The sequence below is a fragment of the Parasteatoda tepidariorum genome, chromosome 5 (genome assembly GCF_043381705.1).
Source record: "Parasteatoda tepidariorum isolate YZ-2023 chromosome 5, CAS_Ptep_4.0, whole genome shotgun sequence".
NCBI lineage: Eukaryota > Metazoa > Arthropoda > Arachnida > Araneae > Theridiidae > Parasteatoda > Parasteatoda tepidariorum.
Genome location: NC_092208.1, coordinates 26,441,372 through 26,460,629, shown reverse-complemented (window position 1 = coordinate 26,460,629; position 19,258 = coordinate 26,441,372). Strand labels below are relative to the sequence as shown.

The 19,258-nt window shown below is 28.0% G+C and overlaps 1 protein-coding gene across 1 annotated transcript in view; it reads left to right on the top strand.

The window, feature by feature from the left end:
• Nucleotides 1-11,772, top strand: part of LOC107452237 (glyoxal reductase) — a gene marked incomplete at its 5' end in the record, with an annotated part of 32,231 nt that extends 20,459 nt beyond the window's left edge. Inside the window, 5 exon segments of the mRNA XM_071181212.1 lie at nucleotides 1,865-2,053; nucleotides 2,709-2,800; nucleotides 3,710-3,820; nucleotides 8,347-8,440; nucleotides 11,562-11,772. Of these exon segments, the coding sequence (XP_071037313.1) occupies nucleotides 1,865-2,053; nucleotides 2,709-2,800; nucleotides 3,710-3,820; nucleotides 8,347-8,440; nucleotides 11,562-11,707 (632 nt within the window).
• Between the last annotated feature and the right edge of the window lie 7,486 nt (nucleotides 11,773-19,258).

Genomic DNA, 19,258 nt, shown 5'->3' with positions numbered 1-19,258 from the left:
ACTGAAGCTGCTCTTAATCAAGGATATCGTCTTATAGGTATAGTTTTCTTCCAACTTTAATTGTTATTATTATTTTATAATTCATTTACTTTTAAACAGCTAGTGTATTTTCATTGATATTTTTAATATTTGTTTACTTATTATGTTTACTCATATTTTCTTTTTTCTTAATCTCCTTTTGATCCAGAAAATTATATACATGTGTTCGCCAGAAATTTTCAAAAACAATTTCAATAACCTTTATTAATGCTTCTAAACCAATAGTATTTAAAATAAAATTAGAATGTTAAAATTTTAAATTTTTATCACCAATAAATTAGGGAAATAAAACTTCTTTTTATCTCATACATATATGATCCTTGTACTAGTATTTCAAACAACAGTTTTATCTTTTTTTTAATTTACAGATTAGCAAACCTAACCAGTAGTACCATAGCATGCATGTTTCAATGTCTTTCATGTTTATTTTAAATTCAAAGTATCCTTCTCAAATTATGTGATATTAATGCAATGTATTTATATTAATTTAAAATAGACACTGCAAGTGTTTATAAAAACGAATCTTCTATTGGTCAAGTTTTGAAGAAGATTGACTTAAAGAGGAAAGATGTTTTTATTACAAGTAAATTAGGTAAATATATTTTGTTAATTTTTTTTAATATTAAAAATATTCTCAATTAATATTTATGTTTTTATACAATTAGCACTTTAAGCACTAACAATCTAATTCAACTTGAATATACATATCTTCCTGGGAGTCTTTTCTGAGTGGCTCTAGAGAGATATTTAAGAGTGACCTCGTATTTGAACACACTCAACTGGTCTGTGAATGAGATATCGCCACACACTTAATATTTTTTTTATTCTGCTTATATTTCTACCTATGGTACCGATTATAGTATAAAAATAATTCAAGGTTGTGTCATTTTTGCTTTAAACCATCTTATGTGTTTGATTTATTTTAAAATATCCTTTTTATTTTGGTAACACAATTAAAACATGTTTTACTTAAATAATGGCATGTATATTTATTTGTTACTTGCATTTTTTTTTTCATTTCATTTGCCATTAAAAAATTTAAACTATGTTACGTAAATATTTATTAATATGGAAAAGAGTGTTGTTGTATCATTTTTATTTTCTGAAGAAGAAAGAAGAGTCAATTTCAGTTGTTTACATTGTATAGCATTTATTTGAGCTCTTTGGAGTACATTGTTACCTTTTCATTAGTGATAGATATTTAACAATATTCTGTGTCTTGTTATGTTTACATTTTATTATTTATTTTACCAGTATGACGGCACATGAAATGTATCAGGTTGTTAAGCTGATATTTCCAACCAACACTTTCTTTGTTAAATTTTGAAAAGAATTTTCAAATTTGTATGAATCTTAAAAATATAGATATATTTTTAGTTGCATTTTAATATCTCCGTACATGATTGCAAAAAAATATGAGTCTATATGAAATAAAGATTCTCTAAATAAGAGATATATTAGTACTTTCCTGAATAATAATTTTAATTTTTTTATAGACTTATTTTTTGAATAAGCTTTTTATAATTGATGTTTAGTTATTATAAAAATTAAAAAAAAGTTTTAAAACTAAACAACATTATTTGATCCTATTTTAAGTAATGGAATATGAGATACTTTTTTATCCTACTCAAGCAAGTTGAAAGACTTTCCACTTAGATTCTATTTGTTTTTTTTATATACTGCTACTAATTTGAATAATCTTTATTTATGAACGTAATTCAAAGGCTTAAAAGATGTCTACATTCATCTTTGTAAATTAAGAAATCTTATTCATATTCAGCTGAATTAATAGAGTATGCAAATTTTTCATGTCTTTGTTTGATAGGCCCTGCAAATCAAGGTTCTGAAAAGGCTAAAATATCAGCATTAACATCACTAAGTAATCTTCAGTTAGATTATTTAGATCTTTACCTTATTCATTGGCCTGGTTCATCTGGGATGAAACCTGATGATCTAAAGAATGCTGAACTCAGAAAAGAAAGCTGGCTTAAATTGGAGGAGATGTATAAAGAAGGTATTCAATAAGTTTATTTTGTTTTGTAAGTCATTGGGCATCAGTTATTGGGATGCCAATGAGATCAATCAATGCTTTTTCCTTGTCTTTTACAATTTTTTTAAATTTTTTATTTAGTAAATTGATTTACATATTTGAAAAGTGGTTTTCTGCTAATTTTTGTTCAATGAAAAGGAAAGGTGTTTCAGGCAATTATAGAAAAATCTCATCATTAATTTAAATTTAGCTAAGTTTTTAAAACATATTTAAAAAAATTAGTTATTTAGAAGATTGAAAAAATTTTCTTGAATGTGAAATTTGGAGAACTATGTAACTGTGTGCTTTAATTTTGTCCTCTTGAAAAAATTGACCCAGTTGAGATTAGTAGATGTCCTTCTTTTATTAGAATACAAATTTTAAAAAATAATTTTATTTTATTGTATTTGCTTAAAACCTGGGCACGCTAGTTATCTGCTAAGTTCATCACATATACTATAAGTCAGTGTGTTTTTGTTGAATAAAGAACAAAAAGCTTTGAGTTAAAGTTTTTAATAATGTTTTAAATTTTCTTGTAAAATTTATATTTCACGAGAATATGTGAAGCAAGAATATATTTTATTCTATGTATATCAAGATAGCATTGCTCTTAAATGTTATTTTAAAATTAATTTTACAGGCAAATTCAAAGCTATTGGTATCTCCAATTACACTAAACAGCATATTCAGGAGTTATTACAGTACTGTAGTGTTGTGCCTGCTGTTCTACAGGTACAGTTTTTAATCTTAATAAGATAAAAGTCTTTAATAGATTAATTTAGGGTGATTGACATTTTTTTCTTACTTACAAATGTTTTTAATAGATATTATCAAAAAAGATCATGATAAAATTTAAGCACTTTAAACTTTATGATTTTGCCTTAAATTTACTTCACAAGGGAGAAATTTTTATTTATTTAATTTTGCATAGTTAGAAAAATGTGCATTTAAGAATGCAGAATAAATTTTGCATATTTAGAGAAATGTGGATCTAAGAATATAGAATAAAAATTTATTAATTTTCCGGGTGGTCTTTTGCTTCTTATAGTCTTAAGATTCTTAAAAATTAAATTTGAGTAAATTAAAATACTTTTTTGTTTACCTTATGCACTATTGATTAAAATATCTTAAACAATAATATGATAACAGAACTTCTTAATTGAATTTAAAATTATAATAGATTTATTTATTATTATTATTTTGCATATAGCAAAAAGTTTATTAGTGTAAAGTTCAGTAGCTAGATTCTGGGAGGCTTAGGGGCAAACACATCAAGTGGGGCCCCCTCAATACCTGGGGCACTTTTAATATGTTATAAAATATCTTTTTAATTAGAAAATATTTTAGGCCCTTATATTCAGGGACTCATGGCACTGTCTTATTTGCTTCAATTGTACCTTTGTTGTACCCAATTGTACCCTGGCAAAGTTTAATACATTTCTCTGTTTTAATGCATAAGTATGCAAATAATTATGCTATCTGAATGATCCTTTATCTCATGTTAGTAATAAATGTTTTTCACTAGTGTATTTTTAATAAATGAGTATCAATTGTTTGTTGCTGTTTTTTTTTAAAAATTTTATTGTTAAATTTCTTATTCAAATTATTTTAGCTTTTTTTCCCCTTCAAATAATTCCTTAGATAGAAGTCCATCCATACCTAACTCAAAAGGAAATACGAAAGTTTTGTAATGAGAAGGGGATCCATATTCAAGCTTATTCTTCTCTTGGCTCCAGGTCTGGTTGTAAGGAAGTAAGCATTCGTAGCTAACTAATAATGATACTTATGATGTCAACTGAAAGATGTGACATTATACACACAATAACTGACTCAAAATCAGGAAATGGGATATATATTATAGCATTATAACATAGTTTATTTGTTTAAGCATTGGAATCCAAGGGTATAGTAGACTACAAGTGTAATAGCATATAACCAACTTCTATATAGAACATAGCTTTTAACAAAACCTACGGTTGGCAAATTTAAACACAATAATATGTATTAGCTGGCGGAATTCCTGAGCATGCACCAACTGGAACCATTAGGAATTCATTTCTTGACGTATTATAATACTTAAGGGAGAATTAATCTTTGGATTTTATTTCACTCATAGGCCTCAGAGTACAGTATTTTTATAGTAAAAATTCTGGTTGACATACTCATGATATTGAGCCATGAGATTTAACAATTAATACTTAAATACATAAACATGAAAACTTACTTACAGATAAAATATAACTTATTAGGTGACAGTTCTGCTACCTGCCAAACTTCCATGCAATAATTATAAAATGCAAACAGAAAGAATTATAAATATACAAAACTTTAGTTTAGCTAGCAGGTGCTAAACGCTCATGATATCCAGCAATCACTTAAATACATAAATATCAAAATTTGCTTACGAATGAAATGTAACTTATTAGGTGACAACTTTGCCTCCTGGCTAACCTCTGTGCTATAATAATAAAAAATAATGCCATCAAAAGGAATAAAAAATATACAAAACTTTTATTTAGATCAGTCTTTTGTTAGTAAATCAAATCTTTTGAGTCTTGGGAGAACATTACAAAGTTAAACTACTACTTTTATTAAGATAACTACTTAAAATGCTTTAAAACATAACTACTTTAAAACATAATGTATTTTGTATAACGTTTTTAAAAATTCTGGTATGACTATTGCTGCTATTCTCTTTTTGTTAAGTTCTTTTGATGGCTGAAATTTTCTTTTGCAATTATATAATCTAATTGAATTATATTTGTATGTACTTGTTTAATGATCTGATAGAATTTTTATAATATGTATGAAACTCATGTATCATGCATACAAAATTTTTGAGTTTTCCATATTTGTATTTCTTAAATTATATTCCAAATACAAATGTAATTTAATAGCATTGTTTTCTATTTCTTTTTCCTTTTATCATTTTTTTATTTTGTGGGAGAGGGAAACTAGTAATAAAATATTAAAAGTGGAAACATTGTAAACTATATCCTTTTTAATTGTGAATGGACTTTTTGTACTTTTATACTTTGAGCATTTCTAAAATATTATTAGTGTTACTTTGGATCATTACTTTTTTTTGTTAAATAATCTAATGCAACATATTTATATACTGTAGAATGTCCCATATCCGGAATTGATAGAACTTCGGCAAGTTCGAAAAATAGATTTTTTAAGATAACAGGTTCTTAAGATAAGCAAACATCAAAGCATCCATATTCAATAAAAAATAAAAATGGGCAATAGTTAACAAATTACATCCAACAATGTAAAATTCCATGTTAATTGCCAATCACAACTTTGTCAGCTATCGTTACAGATTTCAACCTGGTTTTTAAAGCTTGAGATTTTAATGCGGCATTATTATATGCTGTGAATTCCACGCTTAATTCACAAGTGCTCAAATCCCTGACTTTGAACAATCGCTTTTTTAAGAATTCAATTAATGGTAATTCACCTATAATCATAGGAGGCTTTATGATCGCATTTTTATCAGTTATTGCCACAAATTTTCATAGTTTTTAAATGAATTTTTGATGCTACATTAACACGCATGGCATATTAAACTGTATATATTCACTTAAAACACAGATAAAAGTATTATAATAAAGTTAATATTTAGAATAAGAAACTATTACTTTTTTTTAACAAAAATTATGAATTATTTTAACTAAAAATTAGCTTATTATGTACCTGCAAATTTCAAAATCTACATTTGAGAAGAGCTGTTTAATTCTGTTTTGAATTGTTATGTAACTTCTTTGCTATAAAAAAATTAATTGCCTTTCTAAACAAATATACTGATGAATTGCCTTTTATTGACATAGGTAAAAAAACAATGTTAACTTTTAAGCGTTAATTCTGCTTTTACAAAATTTCAGTTGTAAGCTTTTTTATCTGGAAAAAAAACTGTTTACCCTGTGATATTTAATAGGAAAGCTGTGTGTTGCAAAAAACTTTTTAACAAAATTTTACCCATGGGTTCATCATTTAGAGGGTTAAAGAAATAAAACTTTCAATCAAAATAATGGCTGTGCAGTTTTGCCTTGTTTGTATTTTCAAAACATCTTTCTATGGGCTTAACAAATATTTATTGGTGCTATTTTACAAATTGTCATGATAAAAAATATGTCTCCAACAATAACTTAGAATAAACAATAATTTGAGTTGTAAATTTTTAAGAAATTTGGAAATTTAAAATTTTTATTTTATGGTTTTAATTACTCTATCTGACTACAGCCTAACTGAATTGGCAATGACCCAGAGACAAAGCTATCTGTGTGACAACAGGAAAACCATCAGGTCTCTCTAAAAAACTGTTGCTAGAGGATGGGATGCATGTTACCTAATTTGGGTTCTGATCACATTATTAAATTAGGATAAAAGTTACAAAACATATAAGTTAAATTTAATGGATCTCGAAATTCAGTTAAAAATGAATAACGAAATATAGTTTTAATATCTGCATCTACATTTTCTGATCATGATAAATGAAATATTTTTCTACAAAAGTTTGAAAAATTATTCAAAGTTTGAAAAATTATAATTAAGTACTTCAGTTTGAAAAATTATTCAAATAAAATATTTTGTGCTTTCTTTAATAAAATAGTACTTTAGATTCTATTCTAATTCAATACTATTTAATAATCTGTTCAATTAATTGATTAGTTTACATAATGGTTCTCGCTTTGAAATAAATATGATATTAAATATTTTCTTATTGTGATTAGTTAAACAATTTTGAATGAAAAAAATTATTGACAAATAATTGAGCCTTTCTGAAATTTAGATCAAATTATCATTTAAATTGCTGCCAAAAAAATTTCAGGCTTAACAATTATATTTCTGTTTACCATTAGACTATTTTTAATTTTGTGTATTAAAACTGGACTTTGAAAATAATATTGACAAATTTTCTTCTGCCTACATTAAACATTACATTATTATTTCATGTACCAGTTATTCTTCAATTTTTTACCTGACTGCATAATTTTTTACATAGGGAAGTTATTTGTGAAAGCAATTCAGAGAAATATATTTTCTTCTTTAATATTCTTCTCTATTATGTCATGACTGCTTCAACAACTAAATTTTTGTTATTTTATAAACTTAAAAAACAAGTATACCGTGCTCAAAATAAAGAATGAAAGGCCTAAATGACTTAAATTCTAATTTAGAGATTTTTGTATACTAGCATGCAATCTAAATGATTTGAGGGGTAACTTTAAATGTGATAATTAATTTTTACAGACAAAACTAAGTTGTCTTAGCATGAGCTAAAAAATCATGATGAATTATTTTTGTCTTTTAATATTAATTTCACTATTTACTATTTTGCTAGAACTAGTTATGTGAATAAATAAAATCTTTATATTAATTTTTTGTTTTTAAATTCTCATTCTTAAAGAACAGTTAATCCAATTCTGTTTAAATTTTGGCTTTTGTCATTTGTTATGTCTTAGTCTAAAATTATGTAAATATTTGTTCATCTTGTAATTCAAAACTTTTTCAGCTATTTGTAAGTTATAAACAATGAAAAATTGTTACTCTTACTAGTAGTAAAGCTTACTCTTTTAATTATTTCTTCGTAGCATGAATTTATCTTTAGGTAAACAAGTTTAAAAAATGTTTCTAAAGTATTTTTGATATTGATTTTAATTGTTTTGATTAGACTTTAAAAGTCAAGCATCAAAATTAAGGGTGAAAAAATCTAATCTAAGTGTTTCTGGCAAAGTTTGAAATCCAGCATTCTATAGAACTCATAGACACTGTATATAAAGCCTAAAACTAGCCAGCAATGTATGAAATGAGTCACGTGTCACATTTTTCCTAAGCATTCTATAGAATGTCAAAGGAGGAACCAGCAAAGTATAAAATGCATCTCTAATTCATTTTGAATGTAATGAAATATAATTTAAAATATCCTTCAAGGGTACCAACTTGCAAGAAGTAGGTTAATTTTATTTTTTTTTATTTTTTAAATGAACATTTTTTTTCCTTTAATAAGGATAGCATAAATTTTGTCTTATATTACTTTCCGTTTTCTTTACATATATTGAATTAATTTTTTTAGCTGCACTCTCATTGTTTTTTCAGAATGTTTGTATTTTTGAGGATTTATATAATAGCCTTATCATATTTTTTCATACTTTGCCTAGCTAGAATTTGTCTGTCTATTGAATGTAATTATTCTCATATTTCATAATTGTTATCTCACTTGGATAAAAGATAAATGTGATGTAAAAAATTTCATTCATATTTTATTTTTATAGCTTATGTCTGATCCTGCAGTTGTCCAGATAGCTCTTAATCACAATAAAACATGTGCACAAGTGTTGCTGAGATGGGCTATAGACCATGGAATGAGTAAGTACATTTATTTTGAAAAAAATAATTGAAAATTATGTCATTGCTAGTATTGGTTCGAAAATATACTTATGATTAATAAATAAATATATGAAAATAAAATAGAGGTTTCCAATTTTTTCTCGACATATATATAAAGTGGAACCGTGATTTTACATTTGCCTTTGGACTAGCATTAAAAAATCCATGAAGCAGAGAACGGAAAACTAGGATGAAAAAATCTATGCAAATTTATCAAAAATTGACACTTCCAAGTTGACTATTAAAAAAACTGTAATTTTTCCTTCTTTTTCTCCTTAAGATACAATTTTAACAATATCCCTCTCAATACTTTCTATTACTTGTAAATTTGCTTTTTTGGTTTACATTTGCTAATAAATATTGTTTTAGAGTTTTTATGCATTGAAATTCTTGAATAGTTCTGGGTATATCCTCTGATAGTTTTTATTTGCTTTCATCACTATCACCTGGAGCAAGCATTAAATCAGATATAGAAGGAATTGAAAAGTTATGCAGTCGATATACACGTGATCGATTTTAAGAGATCTTCAGCCATGCAATTATTTTTCTTCAGGAGCCAATGTTCCTGTTGGATAGGTAGAAGACAGCTTTATTAAACACATTTGTAATGCATTTTAGTCGACAGTGTCTTACGCTGGGGAAATCAAATTCAGAACTTCCAGAATATTTCTTTATTGTTTAGAAGCATCTTGCTTGCAAGTCACCGGAATCAAGAAGAAAAAAGATTACCTAACCAGTTGTTTAGTGTCACCTTCTTCATATGATTGGATTATTAATAGATTGAAGTTAGCTGAAAAAATTTGCACTCACAATTTTTTTTATAATTTAGGCTCGCATACTTTCCTTAACCACCCTTCCTGTGCTTTGCCCATCCTACCACCTTTCTTATTTTGCCTCAAAAGGGAAACCCCTGTAACGAGCAAAAAACAATGATATAGAATGGAAATAATGTCAGTACAGCTTCAAGCAGCTAATAAACAAGTCTCTCATTTTGTTTTCAAAAAAAAAAAAGAAAAAAAAAAGATTCATAAATGAGAGAACTCAGAAAAAGAAGCAAGCTTCAGAGAAAAAAATTATTTTGATCTGTTTGAAAAATTTATGAAGTGGAATTTTCTTTTAAATGGTATTGTAAAATCTGGTATAGTTTAACATTATTGGCATACATGCATATATGTATTCACGCAGACATGTAAGATATGAAAATATTGGATATATATGAGATATGAATGAAAATTGGATTAAAATATCTATTAAAAAATGCAATCAAAAGGCTTGATATTAATAATGAATATAATAAAGAATAATGCAGGAACATATGGCTTATTGAGTTCTGCTTAGAAAACTAGATATTATTGTTACCAAGTTTAAAGTTGAGTTGCAAAGCTAATCAACAGATGGCACTGCTAATTTAAAAAAGTATTAAACAACGTTTTTAAAGTAACCATCATTTACAACAGCAGTGTGACACATTATATGTATAACATTAACAGGTGCTGAGATTGGTGTTGAAATGGTTTGATAAGCCAAAGAAAACGTTAGTTCACTGTTTTGCCTGTTAGCAACACTACCTGTTGACAAAGTTTTTAAAATTTGTACTTTGGAGCAGAACATAGCAAACCTTACATCTCTATCTTCAACCACTATTCACTAAACTGATTTTTATTAACTGTCATTTTTTTGTGATTTGTAAACTATCCTAACTATCTTTTTTGTCCTAATTTGATTAAATTTGACTAACTGTCATATTTTGGATTTGAATTAAAATTGTTATTTTTAAGATTTGATCTCAAGTTTTTTTTAAATGAAAATGCATTATAAGAGACAGTTCAAAGATTGATTTCATAAACTAACAATCCCCTTTTAACTAAGAAAAATCTATATTTAATGCATTGTTAAACAAATGTATTTTACTTGTATAGTAACATTTTCTTCTAATTATCACTAAATCTCATTTGTCAACCAAATTGTGAGAGAAATATCACAATAATGGCTTTCTCTGGATGATTTATCAACTTTATTGATTTATTTCTTCCCTGATTATGAACATAGGAAGGAAAATAAATAATGAGAAATAGATGTATTAAAACTAAAAATTGTATTTGCTTTTATAGTCTTTTAGACCTAAGGGAAATAATTCGAAAAACTAAAATACACTTCATTAATACACTTTTGATACACTTCAAAGCTTAATAGTTTTGGAATGCTTATATCATCTTTTTATTCCATTTAATAATGATTAAACTTATTATTCTTAAAAATTGCAAGCATGGGATAGTTCAAATTTAGAGACTGTCCACTAATTACTCATCTTTCAAACTAATAATCTATTTAAGTCTTTGGGTCACCTAATAAAAGAAAAACTCAGTAGTTCGCTTTCAAAATTTCTTTCCTAGTCTGTCCAATTGCTAATTCTAAAATGTTGTTAACGATAAACTTATTAACATTTTTGAGCAGCATTTTTTTTCTCTTGCCCTCCGTATTGCAGTGAAAGCGCTCTTCATTTCATATACATTTCATTTCATTAATTGCGAAATCAAAAGCACTTTTAAATATCTACTGTTTTAATTTATTAGTTTCTTCTCTTTATATTTAGATGATTTTTGCTTCTAGATTGTGATGTATTACATTTTCTTTTTAACTAATTTATTTTTTAACAAAAATAACTATAATTTATTAGTTTTCTTTTTAAAATGTATGTTCTATCTTTATATTGAGGTATCTATTTCCTAAGTCAAGAAGATTTTGGTTCTGGGATTTCTCACTGTATGTATATTTTAATTTGCTTTGGTTTTTCGTTGTGGAGAATTAAATATGCCACATGAAACGAAATTTTCAAAGCAGTAGGTTATACTATTTTTTTTTACATCTTGGTTTCCACTTTTTAAAAATAGTATGTATGTATTGTACCAAAAAATGTCCTGATTTTTTTGCGAAATACTGTCTTGGTTTTTATTTTAAACCACTACTAAGCCTGGTATATGTAATTATATATATAAGAAAATGACATNNNTATATATATAATATGAAGGCATATGTGAGTCTGCTCTTTTATTGTTATTTAATTTTAATTTAATTATTTTTTTTATTATTTTTTAAATAGGTGTCATCCCAAAGACACAGAGTACAAGTCGTTTGAAAGAAAATTCAGATTTATTTGATTTTTCCTTGACTCAGGAAGAACTGCAAAAACTGGACAATCTTGACAAGCAAAATCATTTTTGTTGGAATCCTAAAGATATAAAATAGTTATTGTTGTTTTTTTTTCATCTTTATATGTTGTTATTGACTTTAAATAAATTATTTTTTTAGCATTTTTTTTGATATTGCTATATATTTTAGCTACATACAATAGCTAATTTTGTTTCAAAAGGAAACATTGAAATAAAAATATTTTAATTTCTTTACAATATGACAGAAAGTTATTCAAACCCATACCCATTCTTTTTAGATTTATCTATACATAATTTCCAGTTCTAATACATTAATATTGGCTTATTCAATATTAAGTAAAATAAATTGATTTTAAACGAAAATTTAGCATTAAGTTAGTTTAAATATAAACTGATTATTATCTTTTTTTGATTTTTTTTATTAATTAGATTATAATATTAGACAAATATAATTTAAAAAATTAGTGATACCTGCCTAATTTTATGCTTGAGCTGTATTTCTTCAAAAAAAATTTTAAATGTAAAAATAAATATTACTTCATAACTTTAGTATTTATTTTGTTCTTGAAATATCAAAAACAATTATAAAACAAACAAATCAACCTTGTCTTCAACCTAAACGCCTTATGAAATGCTTAAATAAAAATTGAGAAGTATGCAAATGACTGAGAATAAGGTACTATTTTCTAAAACAATAAAGTTGTAAGCCGAAAATCTGCTATGCAATAATTAAAAAAATTGATTTTTTTTAATTATTGCATAGCAATAATTTTTGAACCAAAAAATTGATTTGTAAAAACTACCTCCTCAAGGAAGGTAAGTGCAAAGCAAAACTGCATTTAATGTGTTTTATTTTAGAATTATGGAGACAAAACCAATATTTGGACTAAAATTATCGAATTTTTAGAATTTTGTTATGAAGATGAGGAATAAAAAATAATTCTGATTACCATCTTTAACAATAATGAAAATGTTAACTTAAGTTATCTTTGGAATGAAGAGAATAAACAAAAAAAAAATTAAGTTTATATTGCTATATTTTTTGGTGGCACTAAAAAATTTTGTTCCAAAATAATGTTTTGATAAAAAAAAATTAAACTTTTTTGATTAAAAAATGTCACTTTGCAAAAATAATAAATTTTTTTCAAAATGGCATTAAAACTAAATATTCAAACACAAAAGGAATTTGTATTTTGTTGAAAAATTGTATTTTTAAACATATTTCAGTTTTTAAGTGCATTAATAAAAATATATACATAGCAGCAATTTGAAGTCGATTGCTTTATTGATCTTTTAAAAATTTTTAGAGCCGATTTGAAAAGATACATAGTATCAAGAAAAATGCCTTACTTGAGTTGTAATTACGAAACCTATAGTAGGTTTTGTAATTAAATCTCATAAGTATTTTTTTTAAGCATTGTGGTTGGTCAAATTTTATTTTCTCTTACTCATTGTAGAATACGAAACCTAGATTGTTTATTTGACTTGTGAAGTATTGGGGAAGTTTCACAACGTGGAGTGCACTCCCAAATCGTTGACGCGATTACAACACTTTCCGTACTAAAGACTTTAAAAAAGTTATTCGGTTTTATTCTTCAGTTTTATTTTTTCTTAAGTTCTTAGATCGATAAGATATTCTCTCTTTGTTTGGCTTTATATTATTTTGTAACTTTTTCATTGAAATGAAAATTCAAATAAAATTGGAAAATAGAAAATCTGGAGCAATTTGAGCAAAATAGTGGGGCCAAATGCATTAAGAATGATTTCTCAGTTTCTGAAAATCAGGAATTGAATATTATTTGTAATGATTTCTGTTATTACTGTGTCGTAGATTGTTTTACTGAAAGCTTTCTTTGAAGTACTAATTTTAAAAAAAAGTATAAAGCGAATATGATGTCGCACGAAAAATATGAACTGAATTTTTCAACAAGTCGTTAGTCAAACGATCGTTTGCATTGTGAAAGTAGAAGCATATAGGTCGCTCACTAGCTGCCTGTCGCGAAATTTGCCCAGTCTTCCCCGCGTTTTTTTTCCCCTTTAAACAAAAAAATATATGATTTTAAGGAGAGAAAAACAAATTCGATAGAACTCGCTGTAAAAAGTTATTAATATATACACCGAAGAGCCATTACATTATGACCACCCTCAATCTATAACAATGGGCTCGCCCAGGAACAATGTTTTCATGGGGCACATTAGGACCCTATTAATCCTCATAGAACAATCCCTGACGTCTGTAAGCTACTTGAACATAGTTGCAGACCAGGTTCACCCATTCATGGCAACAGTTTTTCCTGCGGGGGATGGTGTTTACCAACAGGATAATGCACCATGTCATAAGGGTCGAATCGTCATGGATTGGTTCGAGGAACATTCCAGTGACTTTCAAGTCATGTCTTGGCCCCCAAATTCACCTGACCTTAATCCAATAGAGCATTTGTGGTCCTACTTGGAAAACCAAATTCGTGCTGCCATGCTACCCCCTCGCAATGTGAGGGAATTGCAGAACCAGTTGGTGAGCGCTTGGTACCAGATACCTCAGACTACCTATCAGCACCTTGTGGAATCAATGCCACGGCGGGTGCTAGTAGTTTTGAGGGCTGAAGGTGGTCCTACATGTTATTAGAAGGGTGGTCATAAGGTAATGGTTCTTCGGTGTATATATATATACACATACGCACTTGTTATATTGTTTTATTTAAATTTGTTTTGATTGTATAGCGTCAAAATATATCACGGAAGTCGATAGGACTAAAAGTTATAAAAGTGTTCGTATTTAAAGTTGAATTTTTTTTTTAATCTTTAAAATTTCTGAGAATATAAACAAATACAGCAAAAGAATAAACATCCAAACACAATAAATAGAAAAGACCGAAGTCCTCGTCCCCGAAGCTTTCTCTTACGCTACTATCTTTGCGATCTCTTATTCAAATCCGTGAAGTGTTTTGCAGCAATGGAGGTGTTTTTAAGTTATAGGTTTATTAGAGTCGCATAGACAACAGCCAATATCATCATATGCACATAAACGATACGAATGTTCTCTCAAGTAGAAATACAGTTTTGTACTTGTACTTATTTACATGCCTAAAATTACTATCTATTCAGATGAATTATTCCTTCTTATGTATCTTTTTTAATACTACGCGTAATCCAGTTCAATGGAATAAAGTTGATAGAATTAAGTTGATAGAATATAAAATATGATTTTATGCATGAAAATTATAATTTTAGACTTTGCATAAAACTTTAATTTAGGAACTATTAGTATTAGGATAATTTTTATTTTATTGGATTTAGCGTAAAAAAATACATAATAAAACAATGCCTCTTATGTCGAGATAGTTATCCCAGACTCATGGAGAGGTAAAAATCAATAATTGTTCTCTTCTGCTCATTTGAAACCTTTATAAATCTTTTAACTTCTAAATTATTGATTTTATTGACTTGAATTTGATCTCATTCAATTTAGCATAAAATGATTCTTAAGAACCTTCACTTAAGTGCCTTCATAATAACACCAGGCTCTTAAATAGGTATGAACTGTACTTTTTAAAAGAAAGATCGTTATAACTTGAAAACATTAGTTCTATCTACTTGGGTTTGTTTGATCTCATTCGATTCAATATAAACGATTAAGCGTTTGAAATCGCAGTTTTTTTTCTTCTTCTTTTTCCTTCCAAAATTTGTCTAATTTGTATCAGTTTCCTGATATAATCCTGGGTATAGGAAATAGGTAGTACGAAAGTCTGAATAATAAGACAATAGTAATAACAATGAACAATTCATGTTTATATAGCCCCTAGATTTGTTCTTTTTATTGCATCAAATCTAATTGCGAAATCGAGCTAAACCTTTAAAAAACTATAGACACCAAAAGATTTTTTCTTGTTTTATTTTATTTTATAACCGTTGTAGAACAGCTGACCCAATTTTTGGTGTTTACGAATACTAATGTTCAACTCCGTAGCCTTGTAGTTTTAAACCCAATCCAGAAGACAAGGGAACTCTGAGCTCAAGTATTGGGAGAAATTTTCTTTCTTGGAGGATATTTTGATGGAACAAAGCCGCATTTGCGGTACATGGAGAGGAAAACTACGAAAATGACCCACGTTAGTTTGACGGCAAGGGGACTCTTACCCATGATCCGTCTACCACTGAGGATATTTCACGTCAGCACTGCGGTCGGTGCAAGTCGGATGCGGATTTGTATCGACCAGCCATTGTTGGGATTCGAACCCGATTCACATCATTGAAAGGCGAACACTCTATCCCCTGAGCCATCACTGCTCTCACTTCAAGTATTAGAAGAAATTTGTCTTCATGGAGGATTTTTTGATCGAACTAAACCACATTTCCGTTATCGTGTGAGGAAAACCTCCAGCGGTTAGCATAACGAAAAGGTGAATCTAACCTGTGATACGTCTACCACTGAGGATATTTAACATCTACATTGTGGTGAGTGCGGAATTTGAATACCAGCCATCTCTGGGATTCGAACACGATTTACCTCATTGGGAGGCGAATGCTCTATCCTCTGAGTCGCTATCATTTGTCGTTGAAGTTTTTTGTTTGCATTTATCCAACTGTCTTCAGAACTGTTAGACACAATGAGCATTATTCAGATAGTTTTTCAACTGCTGTTCAAAATGTTACGTTTATTTCAAACAAATTTTCTAACTACGTCAAGAATTTGCAAAATGTGCTCATTACCGCGAATAACTTTGTGCTTATCGTGAAAAGTGTACATTTTTTTATTAATAATAATAAAAATGTATTGGCAGTTCCTTAAAAGTAAAAAGATTCGAAACAAAACTACTGCAGAAATGAAAAAAGAATTTAAAAATAATAAGGATAAAGTCTTTTAAAAAAGTTGTGCTGATTATCTGTTTCAAACCGACAACATCTTTACAGGAACATCGACAGGCAGCAACTTTTTACTTTGTCTTTTGCAGTATCAAACCTTTTTTTTAATAATAATAATAACTTTTGAGTTATTCAAGGGCTTCAAAATGAATAACATCTTCGAACTTAGCTACTTAAAATCTGTAAAAAGAAAAGTTAGCTTGTTTCAAAGATTTTACGTTAGAATTCGTAGCATTTTATTCTAAGTTTTGTTACTTCTATGCTAGACAATTAAACGATTCCTCTTTATGTCATGTTACGATTCCTCGTATGTCCATTTGTCAATAAGAAAGCTCTATATGGAAGAAAGTACAAAAAAACGGACACAATTCGCTGCTAATAGACGTTCGTAGCGATGCTCTATTAGGTAACGTTCGATTGATTCATGGAAATGATTATCATTATTTTCAGATGAGTAGTAAATATTATTTGTGTCCCATAAATAATTTTAGGAACAATATAAAGCTTAGAAAAAAATTGCAACCACATGAAAAGCATTGTTTACTTTGTTGCTTTAAACTATTACGCAATATATTGTTATGAGATGAGATAATCGAAAGTTTCCGAGAGTTTGCTATCGATAGGGGGAAAAAATTCCTTCCTATATGCGGAAAATACATCTATATCGAAAACTCCCTACTCGAAGCTTGTCCGTCACTTTAAAAACATAATATAATTTTATGAATATCCACCTCACTAGAATTTTATAATAAAGGGTGTAGTTTTAAAAAAAGATAAAAACTTTAAAAAAAAAATTATATATATATATATATATGTTACGCTTTGAAAGCCTAAACATCGTAAGTTCGTAGTGTGGCCGGTGCTTCTTGAAAAAGATACAGAAAAATACAGGAATCATAATATAATTTTATTAAAGTAAGGGACAGAGCCCCAGAATGACAACCTTACATGTTGGTGGATAGGTAGGGAATAGCACATTTGACCTTGGAAAGAGGGTTTTTATATCTTTCTGGACAATATATTTAAATGTTAATAGGTCTCAGTAGCGTGGGACAGATCAATTTCCCAAGCTGCTAAAGCCACATCATCACATTTTTTGAGATAATTAGATCAATATTATTACTTTCTTGTGGGAAANTTTTCACATAGATTAAAATCTTTTAACTTGAAAAACTATATGGAACTAAAAACTACATTAAACATAGTTCTAAAGAAAAGTATCATGGAAATTTTAAAAAATATTTTTATTAAATAAAAAGGAAAAATATTAAGAAAGGGGAAAATATCGTAGTACATTCCTATACAACTGAAAAGAGGAGGAGAGGGGAGGGAGAAGGGCTAAAGGCATGAAACCGGTCTCTCCCCATATGGCGTATTCGAGTGTTGCGATCGCGAATAACAATCAACATGTTTCAAGCGCTCAGAAATGGGTAGTCATTTTCAAGATTTAGCAGACGAGAATGAGAAGAGACAAAAGCAATGTGATATGTAAAGTTGTCAATAAAAAATGGTAAAATCAAATTGAGAAATAAATTTAAAAAAGAAAAAAAAGCGGTAGCAGAGGGAGAAAAAAGATGAAAAATAGAACAAGAAAAACCACAGTGACCGAGTGGAGCAAGTCAGGGTAAAATGCATTTTCACACACTTAGGAGAAGTGGCGAGGAACTAATGTCGTTAACAGGGGAATCAGCATTTATATGAATAAAACAAGATTTCCAGGGCATCAGAATGAGCTGATGTGACTAGGGCGCCATTGTTGACATTGTCACTATTGACAAATTTGACATTGTTGAAGTTGAAATTATGCCCAGGATTCCAACAATTTGCAGCAATAGATGATATCTCGTATTCTTTAAAACGAACATATAGATGTTCCTTTAGTTAAAAATTTTAAATCGCGTCTTTTTTGTCCAATATACATCTTTTGTACAGCTTTTTTTATCATATTGTAAAGCTTTCACTTAATAACAGAAATTGATAAAATGTTTGACTGAAATCTTAATATGGTCTTACTTAAAAAAAATATTTATGTAAAGTTAGATTTCATTTAGATTACTTATGCGCGTAGGTGTTTTACCAGGATAAAAAAGAGCGTTGCATTTATGTAAATATTTAGATTTAATTTTATTTGTTTTCAGATTCTAAAGAGAGATTTTAAAAAATAAGTTAAAAGCTCTTATGCTGATTGACACTGAACAAATTCTCTGTTAGAGAAAGTCGAATCTTCGATAGGATAACTTTGAACATATATAAAAATCTACTTATACTTTTCACATTTCAGGCGATGCAGTTTATCCCAACAAGATTTCGTTGTTGCCATGTGTCAGAGGAATAGACACGAATCTAATAGGATTTCTTTGCACAAATAGATAAGTTGTGTTGTCTCGTTGGCACGAGAAAAAAAAATCTCTTGTTATGTAACATTTGGCAGAATCCATTAAAAAAATATTTGTTTTTGTTTCATTCGAAGCGTGCAAAAATAATACAATGAAAATAATGTTTCAGAATTTTACTAAAAATCTCATTATTTTTAATGTTTGCGTCATACATTTATAAGAGTGATTTTAAATTTTAGCAAAATAAAGTTCTTGCAATTTCTGTAATACTTGTTATCCCCTGGTATTTTGATAATTGAAATTATAGCCAACATATAAGATGAAATGTAAAGCTGCCGAAAATATTACCAAGTACAATAATGAAATCTTTAAGTGCTACCTTGGTATGAAGATTTTTTTCTATTTAAGTAAAAATCGTATTTTCTGTT